This window comes from Fistularia commersonii, chromosome 10, assembly GCF_037954325.1.
Source record: "Fistularia commersonii isolate RoL2024-O1a breed Wild chromosome 10, RoL_Fcom_v1.0, whole genome shotgun sequence".
In the NCBI taxonomy this organism is placed as follows: domain Eukaryota; kingdom Metazoa; phylum Chordata; class Actinopteri; order Syngnathiformes; family Fistulariidae; genus Fistularia; species Fistularia commersonii.
The window spans coordinates 20062783-20077579 of record NC_141293.1 but is presented as its reverse complement, the minus strand read 5'-3'; the positions used below and the strand labels follow the sequence as shown (position 1 = coordinate 20077579).

The 14797-nt window shown below is 44.6% G+C and overlaps 2 protein-coding genes across 3 annotated transcripts in view; both read right to left on the bottom strand.

The window, feature by feature from the left end:
- The window catches only part of ypel3 (yippee-like 3), a 5672-nt gene extending 3033 nt beyond the window's left edge, over window positions 1–2639 (bottom strand). The window contains exons 1-3 of the mRNA XM_086154282.1: window positions 2267–2639; window positions 800–918; window positions 31–74 (exon numbers count right to left, since the gene is read on the bottom strand). Coding sequence (XP_086010408.1) covers window positions 31–74; window positions 800–916 — 161 coding nt within the window. The 5' untranslated portion in view covers window positions 917–918; window positions 2267–2639. The remainder of the gene's footprint in view (window positions 1–30; window positions 75–799; window positions 919–2266) is intronic.
- Window positions 2640–5883: 3244 nt separating this feature from the next.
- On the bottom strand, window positions 5884–14067 carry gdpd3a (glycerophosphodiester phosphodiesterase domain containing 3a). 2 transcript variants are annotated; one of them, XM_086154258.1, is made up of 11 exons: window positions 13888–14067; window positions 13638–13745; window positions 12855–12897; window positions 12398–12533; window positions 10953–10998; window positions 10753–10871; window positions 10051–10140; window positions 9123–9256; window positions 8888–8947; window positions 8676–8727; window positions 5885–6604 (listed from the first exon to the last, which is right to left on the bottom strand). In XM_086154258.1, the coding sequence occupies exons 1-11, from the start codon at window positions 14033–14035 to the stop codon at window positions 6476–6478; spliced, it is 1065 nt and encodes a 354-aa protein (XP_086010384.1). In that variant the 5' UTR covers window positions 14036–14067; the 3' UTR covers window positions 5885–6475. The 2 variants fall into 2 exon arrangements, with proteins under 2 accessions (XP_086010385.1, XP_086010384.1); XM_086154259.1 differs by lacking the exon at window positions 13888–14067 and having other exon boundaries at window positions 5884–6604; window positions 13638–13874.
- Between the last annotated feature and the right edge of the window lie 730 nt (window positions 14068–14797).

Here is a 14797-nt window from a genome sequence, read left to right as displayed (position 1 = left end):
GCGAGGAGTTATTTTGAACAGGGTACTCACACAGAATTGAAGAGGTAGGCTCGGCCCTGGCTGCCCTGAAAGGACTGGGAAACACAGGAAACAAATCACACAAACATTCGGCACTGGTCAACAGAAACATGATCGAAAACGAAGGTTAGATGTTTGTTTGTTTGTCCAAGTCGAGAAATATTTCATCTTGATGTCTTGCGGATCAGGGAGGTGTTTTATAGGATTGAAATCCACTGTGTTTGTACAACATTTAAATATACCACAATTCCTATCTATATTGTATTATTCCCTTACAGCAATTAGTGGGTGATTATTATGAAGCAACCTCATTCACTTTGTTTTACCTTACCTAAAAATCATAATGAAAACCAGCAAGGAATGATCCAAACAACCAAAACTCTGCCTCAAATCAACAATAAATTACCCTACAAATTGGAACAGAGATCATAAAAGTATAGAAGCTGTGATTTAAATCAACACTCCCTATTTAAAGGTTCTGCTTTCACTCAAACGTCAGCTTCAGATAAAACATGCATCAGGAATATCATTACGCATTGTGGAAAGACAGCCAACACCATCATATTATAGTGCTGTTTAGATAATACGGCACACATGATAAAAGCAATTCTAAACCACCTCTATCCACTTGTGTGTCTTTTAAAAACTTTTTTTTTGTTGAAATTAAACACTGGAAACTGAATATAATGGCTGGTGATACTGTGACAAACATTTTGTTTCACCACAATGCGTATTGAACCCATACGAATTGATTATATACGACGAAAGGGTGACTTCTGACCTTCGAGATAAGATCGTCATGATTGGCTAGATGGGCACGGCAGTGCACGCAGCTGTAGCGACGATGGCAGGAGTCCAGGTAAGCCTGGAATGTCTTGGCTTTTGTCAGCTTCACCATGTCTGAGGAGGAAAAGGGCGGATGGATGCAGGATGTTCGTCCATTAGTATTCTTTTTGCTTTTAATCTTTATTTAACCAGGCACAGTCTGATCAGATTAACATCTCAGTCTCTCAAGAGAAGCCAGAGAACAAGAAATGTTCTCAGTGCAAACGACACAAAACAACTACAGAACAAAAGAAGGAATTAGTAAAGACATTCATAGGAATGAAAACAACCGCACAATTGTTGTATTGTTGCACTTGGGTTGGGAGCTGGAAAAACGAACCACACAGACGCATCCTTTCAGGTTTAGGTTTGATGGAGCCCCGCAAAGTAAACGTTTATGTGAGAGTAGTAATAAGCAAACCTGAATCCATAAACAATCGAATATAAAACAAATGACTAATAAACCTCTACATGACTGTATGATTTTTGTTTTTAGTATGCGATACAGAGGTGATTTATATTCGGAAGGAAGGGTTGACACTGTATATATATACTTATGCAGTGATAGAAAACCATAGCAGACAAATCCTGGTGCTTTCTCATATATATTCATTCTCTGCTATTCTGAACTATACCTACGATGTCCTTGGATGTCAACGAAGGCATCCTCAAATAAAAGGCATAATAATTATCATTATACTATTCGGCTTGTCATAAATGTTTTTATTCCACATTAATCAATCCAATGTTATCAGTTTGAAATCAGAAGGCTCATTTTCTCCACATACAAAAGGGAAAAAAGAGTCCATGCAAAGGAGAAACCAGTAAATCTAATTCACATTTGATACAGATCTGGCAAACCAACTTGGCCTCCTTGATTTCACAATCTGGCGAAGGCTTTCTGTTCCCCTTTTGCCAAACTAGATTCAACACCGATGCTTTATAATTAGACTGTAACTATTCCATCCACATATGGATGTCGATCTATCCAGTCTTTGTGAAAACCCTTTTGTGCTGCATCGTCCGTTTCTCATTCAGAGATGTGACACAAACCGCGACAGGCGCGGGCACGTCCGACCACGACACTGGGGTAGAACTTTCTAGGAACACTGGACACTTTGCACCAAACAGCTTCTGGCTTCCTCCAAAGAAAGCGATAGCTCACATCTGCAGGCTGTCCGCCACCAGCGGACACACACACGGACACACACACGGACGGACACACACACACACACACACACACACACACACACACACACACACACACACACACACACACACACACACACACACACACACACCCGGGATTTAGACTGAAACGACCTGCTTTAGCAGCGGAGCCTGTAGCTCCGGGCTAGCGAGGTGCTAGCATGCTCCGCACAATCACAACACAGAGCCAACGGCGGGGCGCAGAGGGACTCACCTGTTAAAATCCGGGATGTTGACGGTTTGTTCCACCGGAAAGCACCGAAAACAGGCCGGTCACTGCGAGTCTGGCGCGGTCCAACACACGTTAGCGGTTTGGACAATTAAGACAAAAAAACACCTCTGCGTGTTATTGTTCTCCTCGGGTCTTCACTGAGCGGAACCAGCTTTTCAAAGTTGTATATTTTCTTTCTTCGCTGTCTCCTTCTTGTTTTTTCGCGGCCTCCTTGCGAACACCGGGCCGAACCGTGCGGTGCTTGCGGGCCGAAGGCGACGTGCGTGGCGGCAGAAAGATGTGGTTTGTTTATGAAAACACAACAGAAGGAGGAAGTGGAAAACGCGTCGGAGGGCAAAACAAACCGCCGTCGACCAATGAGAGCGGCGGATTCCTGAGCAGAATGTGGGTCAGCCAATCACATTCGACTTCACGTGAGCTCTTTGTGGCTATCGGCAACGCTGCGAGAAGATAAGAAGTTAGCAGGCAGGCTAGCGATCCTTCACTGCGCTTTACATAAACAACATAAAGTGACAATATCAACTAATGTTTACCGCCGTGGGTCAAGATAAGGGGCTTTTCTTTCAAGTGATGAAGGGCAAAGGGCTGTGCTTTTTTAAATTGTAAACACTCTTGGACGTGCTGTTGTGGAAAATGGAGCAAGGATCGAGGGGATGGGAAAATAGGGAAAATATTCCGAATGACCAATTTAGTTGAATAAAAGAATAAAGTGTAAACTACATTTCCAATGGTCTAACATATAGTTATATATTATTTATCATTTTTTATTGGTATTATTATTATAAATGCATCCTCGGGGCAGCACGGGCCAGCGTCTCCCTGAGCCGGTCCCGACCCGGATAAATTCACCGGGTTCTGTCTGGAAGAGCGGGGCGTCTGGAGTAAAACTTAGGCCAAAACAAAACATGCCAATCAAACCTAAGAATCTCACACGGGATCAGTGGAGGCCCGGGTTAACAACGACTGCCATTGGTACCGATGGCCTACAGGGAACCGATGGAAACTGGGCTACTGTGGGTGAAAGACGGAGAGGAGGAAGGTGTGTTCGGAAGCAGAGAGAAGAGGAGGAAAGGAAAGAGTCTGGGACTGAGAGGAGGGACTTTTATATCTGGACTCTGACAGGAAAAGGTAGAGAGTTGGTGGACATGATGCAGAGAAGGAAGGTGGATATACTGTGTGTCCAGGAGACCAGATGGAAAGGTAGTGAGGCTAGAAGCTTAGGAGCAGCTTTAAGTTGTACTATTATGGTACTGACAAGAAGAGAAATGGAGTAGGAGTTATCTTGAAGGAGGAGTTTGTTAGGAAGGTTCTAGACGAGGTAACCTGAAAGAGATCAGTGACTGCAAAGCAGTTGTAGGTGAGAGTGTAGCCAGACAGCATAGGATGGTGGTTTGTAGGATGACTCTGGTGACAAGGAAGATGAAGAGGACAAAGGCAGAGCAGAGGACAAAGTGGTGGAAGCTGAAAAGGGAGGAGTGTTGCATGGTTTTCAGGGAGGAGTTGAGAAAAGGTCTGGGTGGTCAGGGTGAGCTTCCAGATGATTGGACAACCACAGCTAGTGTTATCAGGGAGACAGTTAGAAGAGTTCTTGGTGTGTCATCTGGAAGGAAAGTAGATAAGGAGACTTGGTGGTGGAATGAGGAAGAAGTGGGATACTGAGAGGACTGAAGAGAACCACACATGAATTAGCAAGGAATTAGGAGTTCTAGCAAGAAATTGACATTAATGAGAAAGAAATTGAAGAAATTTAAAACTTGGCACTGCTACAAAAAATGGCAAATAATCACATTACATGATGAAGAATTACCCTTTAAGATATAATATTGATTGAAGCAACTTATCGTGTAAGATGATCAAGCATTGAACCAAAAATGGATAAAAATAAGAGAAGGAAATATATTAACTTAAATTGTTCTCCATTTGTTGTTGGATGATATAAGTGATTTTCGAATCAGCATATTTCCAGGCAAATTATAAATATATAATTTTATTTTGTTTAGTTTTATTTTGTGAATCGCTAGGAAACAACCCAGATGAATGAATTTAGAATTGCCTCAGAATGGGAGGAGGGATTTCTAAAAATGTAACCAATTACTTCCAAATGGTTAGTTGATTGGTGATTAGAAACAGACCAATCCAACTTAAAGTGTGAGACACCAGTGGGTCAAGAGCCAAATATACAAAGTTTGTATGGGGAAGCATTTAATCGTGTTATTAGGCGAGAAAATGTCATGTTTGCTTCGGTGCAATCGAGGAGTGATCAGTTCACGTGGTCCTGCAAGCTTGGAAATTCAGGGACCCTCATTTACTGAGGCCAAATTCACTTTTAATTTTACATTTTAAAATCTATTTAAAAGTAATTGAATCATTTTATTTTTATTTGAAAACAAATTTAAAAAGATATTAACAGGTTTCTGATTTATTTAATTGTTCAATTTGAGCAAGTTCATTGCATAGCTCTGCTTTGTGTGGATCATTTTCTAGAAAAAACACCCTTTCTTAGGCATTTTGGTGTTTTATCACAACAACCAAACATTTGCTCTTTCCGCCTGTATTAGACCCGGGTCTGGACTTGATCCACTTACATTTCGATAAGTCCTTGTCCCACTGGAGCTAACCGGGTCAGGAAAATACAACCTTTGTTTCCCCGACAGACTGGTTGATTATTAGCGCACGCTGGCCAGACTTTGACCGTGGACAATGAAGACACGCAGGTGAGCTCCACTGCACATGCAAACCTTTGTTTGTATCGGCAGGAATACACCATGAGACATCTGGTTACTCCAAGAACCCATATCAGTTTTCTTGGCCTTTTCATTTGCACTCCAAATATGTATAAAGTCGTACATTTCACTAAATCTGACGCATATATTCACACTACTAGTAAAATGGTTAAAGAATGATATTGATAGGATGTAAAGTTTGAGGTGGAGTTCAACTGACATTGACATTTTCCTAAAGGAACCGTCTGAGATTCCACTAAGACCGGAAGATGGTGCAAAAAAAAGTAACTTTCCTGAATTAAAAAAAATAAAACGCAACATTTGTCTTTTTCTTTCACAAAACATTCACTGTTTTATAATTCTACAAGGAGACAGGTTAAAAATCTTCATATGCCCTTTTGGAAAATGTCACCAAAAAACATCACGATTGTAATGGAATACTTTGTGTCTCTGACTCGATCCGACGGGTGAAAAAGACGATCCGTTCAAATGCGCAAAACAGCAGTTCTTCTTTGTATTGACTCTAATTTTACACTCACTTTCTTGTACAACTCTGACAGCACGACCTGAGAAGTATTCACGCGTTCATCTTCCCATCGATGTCTTTTCTTTGTCTTCGGGTGCGATTCTCATAGAAGTCTTCCAAGGTTTCTACCACATACTTGTCCTTTTATTGTCATTCCTGGCATGTTTTGTATTTATGAAAACATTAACTATTAAACTATTAAGTGGTTTGATGTAGTAAGCATTAATAGAACAAGTAAGTGTCTTAATTTACTGATGAAAAGCCAGTTAGCAAATGATTTAAAACTTCTTACTGCAAGAAAACATCGACGAGGCCTTTGTGAGGAAACTAAAAAATAATTGAAACCGACAATTTTTTCCATTATTTTATTCTGATTTTTGATAAAATTGCAAAATGATTTTCATGACGTAATAGGCTTCTTAAATACATGCATTCATTGTCTAAAGCAAAGTAGAAACCTCTATCGGTATCATATTCAGAATGTTCTCGCTGTGTTTTAAGTTAAAAACTTTGTCAATGTAGGAAATGGACACGAAGGAAAGGCTGAAATTCCCGCTGCTTTGGTTCCTGAATCTTTGGAAAGAGCTGACTTCTCAACAGGGACTTTGTTTTGGAGACCCGTCCCTCACAAGGCACCTCATTCTTGCAGAGCATCCCTGTGTTTGACATGTGCTCGGCCCACCGGATGGCTGGCTAAGTATGAACGGGGAGAAGCGTTTAATCACGAAGCGCGTTGGCGAGATATGATGTTATTGGGTTTATGTGCCAATCAGAGGAGCAGACGCGTCGCTGTCTCAGCGGTCGTGGAGCCTTGACAGTAAATGCAAAGGACCGACGGTTTAGTCCTGCGTGAAAGTCTGGAGCTGTCAGCTTTTCTTCTCCTCTTGCTGCCTTGCGTCCCGTGGATCCCGTCCTTCGGCAGAGAGCTGCCGGGACGAGAGGTCAGTCCCGACCGCTTTGTCTGGCGAGGTAAGCCGACAGCAGCGACGGGTAGTCCGTCATCACGCCCGTGGCTCCCACGGCGAACGCCGCCTCGATGTCCTCGTCCGTATTACACACGAACAAATGCACCTGCCGTCGCAGAGAACACGGCTTAACATGAAGTATTGATCACAACATCATCCTAGCCAGCGCTGTGTCGCTGGAATCTACAACTAAAAAGAATGATAAAATACTAATGCGGTATATTGGGTTCATAGTTCCCACACTTAATATTTACCATATTGCACTTCAGAGACCCAGAGTCACCAGTTTGTTTGTGTGTTTCACCCTACACTTAATGATAAATAATCAAATAGTGACTTGCTGCATTGGCTGGTGGGCGTAAATGACAGCAGCCGGTCTCCAAACAGAAGTGATCCTGAGTTGGATAAGATACACAAACTCATCTGCTTTTCAATTTATTTACGTAGATGTGGCAAACTAATAACCTTTTCTAGCGTATCAAACAAGGACTCTTGTTATTGAGAAACTATGATGACAGAAATGGATTAGTTTTTCTCATTATTCCAGTGTTACTGAGCCCCAGATGGACAGGCTTCAGGCAGGAGTATCACAGAGGTCATGGTGGCCCGTCATGATGCCGCTCGCCGTCCGTCTGGCAGCTGCTTGACTCGTATCGCAGGACACGAGCGTCACACGCGTCTCTTTCCCGGCCGGGCCGGCGACTCCCGGACGTAAAGGTCATCCTGTGTGCTGACGCCGCAGCGAGATCCTTCACGGCCGGTCAGACCGCGGCATATGACTTCAATATTTGTCATCCGAAAACTATTCCCCGAACACTCGGGTCCCGGGAGGGGGTGAGCTCATCCCGCGTCACAAGCCAGATAAACAATAACGGACACTCTGGAGAGCTGTCCTGCCACGCAGTTTGTTCCGCATTCGAATATTAGAGTAGAATTTAGAAATGACCCCACGGTGATTTATGATGTCATCATGGAAAATCATTTTGAGAGAAGAGAACAAATGGCAGGCTTGTCTGCGCCATCTCCACTTAAGGATCTAGGCCTTTTCTTTTGACCGCAGCAGCAAGAGTCGGGCAGTTGAGGGTATTTTTGTCTCCTGAATTAGACTAGATAACCACAGATGCTCATTATTTAACCTCAAGGCTATTATATCCATTCATGAAATGATTTTTTCATTGACAACTGTCACTGAGCTAAAGGCACACATGTGCTGCTTTTTCTTCACCTTAAGGAAAGCATGACTATTATTCAAAAAAATGAAGATTGTTCATTTTTGTTGTGAAATTGTTCAAAATAAAACAGGACCCAGATATGCAGTGCTGGCTGATGCACATGTTGAGTGGGTTGAAGCATCTGTGGTGTGTGACTGGGGAAAATACCTTACAATATAATAAACTTAAGGGGATTTATATACACTGCTCAAAAAAATAAAGGGAACACTTAAAAAACACATCCTAGATCGAAATGAATGAAATATTCTTATGAAATACTTTGCTCTTTACACAGTTGAATGTGCTGACAACAAAATCACACAAAACTGATCAATGGAAATCAATTGTATCAACCCATGGAGGTCTGGATGAGGAATCACACTCCAAATTAAAGTGTAAAAACAAACTCCAGGCTGATCCAACTTTGATGTAATGTCCTTAAAACAAGTCCAAATGAATGTGTGTTGCTTCCTGAGTGGACACTATGATTTCACACAAGTGGGATTGACTTGGAGTTACATTGTGTTGTTCAAGTGTTCCCTTTATTTTTTTGAGCAGTATATGTTTGTAATATTCTTTTTCTCATTTGGAAAGAACAAAGTTTTAAGGAATTTAAAAAAATGATCTAAATTCCATGGGACATTTTAGAAACGGACCAAAAAAACACTCAAAAGACAAAAATGAGGGAAACCAGACAATATGCCAAAAAATTATATACATATAACATAATATGATATAAATTATAATCATGATCTTGGATGTATAATATACATCCAAGATCATGAACCACAATGAGTTAACTAAATTAACTAAAGCATTTAGGAAAAAATTGCTTTTTTTTTTTTCCTCATTTTTAAAGGTCATAGGTTTGCTTGTGACAGCATGCAGGTCGACCGTGTGCTTCGCCATATTTCCTGTGTGCTTTGTGCATGTATGATTAGGATCACCAGTGTCACCATTTCATACCTGTATTCCACGAGCTGCCAGGTGGTCAAAGAGACTCTTCCTCATGGTAACCCTGGAAGGACAGAAAAATAAACAAAACACTTGTGAGCACGTCTGTCCACCGGGCGATATTTGAAATTCTTACTGCATTGCGCTCCAATAAATAATCGTAATAATTATTATTTGTGTTCTTATCGTCAGGCAGCGGGGCACATTATAAAAACCGGACTGACATTTCCAGCAATAAGACGGCCAGCTTGTTCCTGAAAATTGGAAGCTCGGGAATGTAGGTCCTGCAACACAAACACAAGATCAGCAAAGATGAAGAACCTGACGCGTTGAGCCGTCGCTCCGCATCGTGAAATACAAACGCAGAGTTCGGGCGGAGCCGCTCCGACGTGGTAGTCCTATTTAAGATTGTCACGGGTGGATTCAGAAATCCGTGGACACGCCTGGAGACGAGCGCACCTGTTGAAGATGCGCGGCAGGTAGAACTGCAGGAGAGCCTCGCCCAGCGGCACGAACGGCAGCAGGCCGCTGTAGAAGAGGAAGAGGAGCAGGAGCCCACGGGCCATGGAGAAGCTGTACGGCATGGAGGCGTTCTGTGACGGAGCAGAGGGACCGCTCAGCTCAGGACTGCTTTCTTTACAAGATAAACAGTTTGACATCTGATTTCTTATTTCTAGGATGAATAAGAGCGGGCACAAGACTGTGGTGAAGCCAGCGACGCTGCACGGCTTGGAGACGGGAAGCAGAGCTGGAGGTGGCAGAGATGAAGATGAGGAGGTTCTTTAGGAGCCAGCAGGACGGAGAGGGTCAGGAATGAGAGGTGAGATGTTTTGGTTAGACTGAAAGGGTTTGGACACGGACAAGAGGGGGACGGTGGATATCTGGGTAGAAGAAGCCCAGGGAGGAGAGTCATGGAGAGCCATGGAGAGTCATGGAGAGTCATGGAGAGCCATGGAGAGTCATGGAGAGCCATGGAGAGTCATGGAAGGGGTGAAGGTTAGAGGGCAGGGTCAGATGGAGGCAGATGATTCGCTGCGGCGACCCGTGAACAGCACAAAGGGAAAGAAGAAAGAAGAACACAACTGGATGCAAAAGACTCTCCAGCTGGTGTGCCCAGGCCAGGGGAAATGATTTTCCAGTTTTAAAGGTTGCAATAGCTTATTTGTAACACTTTAAAAATATTTTGATCACGACTTGCGGCATTTTTCAACGTGAGTCCCCAACATGATGCTGCGCCGAACTAAACAGGAACTTCAGTTCCACACAAAGGTCAAAAAGAGCGCTCGTCACCCGTTACCGCCGGCAACTCCACACCTTTCGGGGTTCATGAAACAGGATGGACGTGCGCGGTGACTCGGAGTCAGACGTGGACGGAAAGATGACGTACCTCCGCGCGACACACCCGCATGATGCTGGAGCTGACCGAGGCCCAGACAGTGATGTCCTCTCGCTTGTAGCGCTTCACCAGCTCCGACACCTGCAGGCCCACAACACACACACACACACACACAGCACCACAAAACATATAACACACACACACACTTAGAAGAAGTACAAAATCAACAACATGCAAGTTTGAAAGACTGTCAACTTTAGAAAAAAAAGAATAAGTCCCAAAGCAAACACGAGATAACAGGCCGCCGACATCTGTGCAAACACAGACACACCGCTGGAGGAGGACAAATATCCAGCCGGGGATTTGCAAAGCAGAAACAAATGAATTTCCTCAGAGTGACTGAAAGACGCAGGAAAAACAGGACGGATTTAAAGTGAGACAAGAAGTTCTTTGCACGCATGAACTTTGGTGAAATAATAATATTTAGAGAATCTGGGGTTGGATGGGATGCAGTAACCTCTGGGAAATCTACTGGGTATATTAATGTAACTCTTCACAAAGCACTACCTCACTAATCACACTCACCCCCCAAAAAAACACAAGAAATGGATTCATTTTTCGACAATCAAATCAAAGTTCACCAAACACTATCAGTATTACTGCCATGATTTTTTTTTATTGGCTGCTTTGAAGTGAAAACTTTTCAAATCAAGTATGGTTTCGTGTTTTTTGAAATAATAACCTTGAAATTACCTTCTTTATCAGCTGAATATTGTTCTCTTTAATTTCAATGCTCATTGGGAGCCGTGGGAATCTTTGGAACACGTCCTCCAGCAGGGCAAACCTCCTGTCTGCACCGCTGCTGTAGTGGCCTGGGGCGGGGGGGCAGAAGCACAGGTGAACACACACCCACACACACACGCACACACACACACACATAGACACACACCTACCTGTATAAAATGTCACCTCCAGTCGTTCCTTGTAAAAAGGCAAATCCTAAAGTAAAGAAAAACAAGGACACATTTGCAATATTAATAAAATAGAAACAATCGGTTCACACAGAATGGTAACAATTTATAATTCAAGTGTTAGATAAACATTAACAAATGGTCAGTTCATCACCCATTCATGAGAAATCATTTGCAGGCAACAAGACAGTTTTACCTCATCTTTTACTTTATAAGTTTTAGATTTGCCATCTGTATATTTATCCCTACCATAAGGACGTCTTTATCTTTTTAATGTCACTTGACGTGAGATGACACAAAACAGACAAACACCGACGGCTTCTAAATTGTGAATGATGGCGTTTATGTGAGGACGTTTTGTTTTGTTTCAAAGGTCAGTGTGTGTCTCTCCTGCTCACCAGAAATGTTCCACTTGAGGAATCAACGTTACAGCATGAGAACTTCATGCTTTCATCCATCACCGTAAGACAAGGAAACTAGATATTTACTTTGGCGGAGACGAGGAATACTTTGTTGAACTTGCTTAAAGTAAACATTTCTCCAGAATCCATCTATGGGAAGTGATGAAAGGACTCCAAAAGTAATGGCCTCGCACTCCAAAACACTGGTGTGTGATAACTGGCTGCAGTTGAGCACACATCCCAAAAGTGTTTGTTAAGATAACTCGGACCCGGAGCGAAAAAAACAGAACGCAACAGAATTACCCGGTCAAAATAAGCACTTTCGGGTGCTTCAATGATCACCCGGAGCGAACGATTGATTTTTAAACGTACGGTTTTGTGTCTCGTGTTTGAGCGAGGTAATCGCCGGGTTACAGATACCCGTGTTGTTATCGGCGTCATTTCATTTCATTTGAACAACTTCTTTCCGTTGTTTCACACGTTTTTTGAATGATCCTTTTAGTCTTTTGCATCAAGCGGCCGATGTCGGTGCCGTCATTTGTTCTGCAGATGAAGCGTTTATACGGGATGTCATTCATCTCTTCATTATCCTGCGCTCAGGATGGAGGGGCCACGGGGCCGCAGGGGGGCCACAGGGGCCACAGGGGGGCCACAGGGGGGCCACGGGGCCACGTTTAGACCCAAACAACCATTCACTCTTTCCTTCACCTGTCTGGGCGGTTTCTGGTCTGCGGTGTGTGTTTGTAGGAGGGAACACGAGAACACACAAACACACACCGGAGGCCCGATGACGGGATCAAACCGGGGACCGGAAACGTCGCCGGCCGCGTGTCGCCCCGGATCAAATGCCCACGTATTAAATCTTTGGTCAAATCCCTGATTGGTTTTACCTGTTTTAAGTTTTTAATACTGAAACTGACCCATATGTGATTTGTGAAACGATACTATTTCGCTCCACGGCAAGAAGGAATCGCCTCTGAGCTCGGTGACCTTTGACCCCGATAAAACCCCCCCTCGGTCGAGCACCTGCAGCCGGCGAGAGGAGACGGTGACGTCGTGGCCGGTTTCCCTCAGCAGATTCTCGTCATGCGACACGACCACGTGGCCGTCCTGCGTCATGTGACAGTCCAGCTCCAGCATCTGCGTTCCCTTCCTCAGCGCGCTGACGCCGGCCAGAGGGAGAGACATGACAAGGTCACAACGTTGTCGTCGAGCGCGGCGAGGACTCAACACCGCATTGATGTTTCTTCAGCCGCGGAGGCTCTAACGTTAATAAACGGAAGAACCGCCTCAAACTACCGCATTCTTTGCTCCAGAACGCCGGGACAAATAACCCCGACTTGCAGATCTGAACACGCCTGTTCAGTTTATTACTGGTTGTCACTGGCGTCGGAGCCGGTGGGACCTCAGCGCCGCCGCCTCGGCCCTGAGAACATCTTACACTTTGTGTCTTCACCGCCAGCGGTCGGGCCTCCATACTCACTGCGTGAACGCCTCCATGGTGCTTTCTATCCTCTCGCCACATCCTGGAAACAGAAAAGACACGTTTTACAATCAGCAGTCAAAAGGTCGGGGATACAAAGGCTGGAAGTGGCAGAAATAAACGGATGAAAATGCAGTCGTGTTCGACATCGGGATCCGAATAGAAACAGCCGTTGATAAATAATCACACGGATTCATGTGAAGATTCGTTGTGGAGGTCTGTCCTCGCCTCGCATCCCGTCCAAATTCACCACCCGCACCGTTAGCTTATAGGAGAAGAGCCATTCGTGAGGGAACCGCAATTTATGACAAAAGAAAATGATTCAGTTGTAAGAAACCGCCTGTTGGTTTCTGATGTTTCTTGTTCACAGCGCGCCTTCATTTATCTCCAGATAACGTCAAATTCTTGATTTACATTTAGGGGCAAAGACAAAGGTCTTCTAACATCTTATAACGGTGACCCCGCTCACCGGGACACATGTATGTTTATTCAATCAAAAGTCGATCGACGGGTTCTGTCGTCTAATTTTCTCCCTTTCCGATTTCTCCAAATCCCTTGTGCTTTGCCTCTCGTCGCCTCCAAAACGCAGAGTTCCCCGTCCACTCCTCTTTTTGCTAAAAAGTCAGAGCCTGCATTCTGATTCCACGTTGTCTCAAGGCCTCTCGCCCGCCACCGTCAGATAAAAATACAATCTTCAGCCAGACCGATGTGCCTCCTCCCAACGACACGTCCGTTGGAACGAAAATGACATTTTTGCTCTCAGACGTTCCCTGCGGTCCTTACCTCCGCGGTGAGAGATGTGTTTGCAGTGGAAAGCTGTGCGTTTCCTCTTGTGTAGAAGGTGGGGGTTCTTCAGCAGGTAAACCGAGGTGAGGGCATAACCTCCGAGCGCTGGGAGGATAAAGTACAAGAAAGCGCTCATCTCCCTGATGGAGTCGCCGCGCCGACCTCACCAACACCAACTGGGATCCGGCGGCTCATGCAAACACAACCACACCTGTAGTTGTGAGAAGAAAACCTCAGCTGGACACACCTTTCCGTCGAAAACAGCGTTCCGGGTGCTTTTTTTTTTTTCTTTTGCTGCCCGCGTATGCGCAAAAAAGAAAAAAAAAATCTGGAAAGACAGGTATGACACAAGAGTGACTTGACGGTTTCATCGCCGGTCTCGAACGCCTCATCATCGCTCTCAAAGGTTTCACTCTCCGATCACCTGAAAGCCACGGAGCCGTAAAAGGAGGGGAAAAAAAAAGGTCTGTTAATGATCCACCACTTTACGGTCCAGGGCTCACCTCGCTCTCTCTCTGGCCTCTCCCCGGCCCCAGGGTAATAATCTTTCACTTTTTTTGTTTTTACTGCTTTTGTCCCGCTGGGACACCAGCAGCTTCCTCTGTTTGCACATCATACCTGTGCTTTTCCATGTTTGCCAGGGAGCTCAATAATCCTGAGGCTTCATTGTCTTGCGTGCACGTTGTCCGTCCCAAGTGACCCGCCGACAGCCCGATGGTGGAGTCTGTCCAGCCTTCGGGCGCCGTTCAAAGTGGAAAACCGGAGGTTTTTATTTCATATGATTAAATGTGTGCTTGGCATTTTTCTTGAGACGGAGGCAGCGCCGGTACGAGCTTCGCCTTGACGTTTGTAGGCGGTTTCGGACTTCAGGAGGCCGGATTTTTGCGTTCCATCCAGAGGCCTCCCACCCCCCCACGCTCGCCATACATCCCGCTCAGAGTCAGCACACTGCGCTGCCGCATTGTTCACCTTCAATGGCGAAGCTTGAATACCACAATAGTGTCACTCGCCGACTCTGAAGTGTCACAAGCCCGGTTTTCACCAGAATGGAGGAAATCCATTCACTGCGGCGACGTGCCAGTTCCAGCACTTTCTCACAATCGCAGCTTTCAGCACACCGGGGACGGGTTTACCCCCGGGAATTTTAAAATAAATCA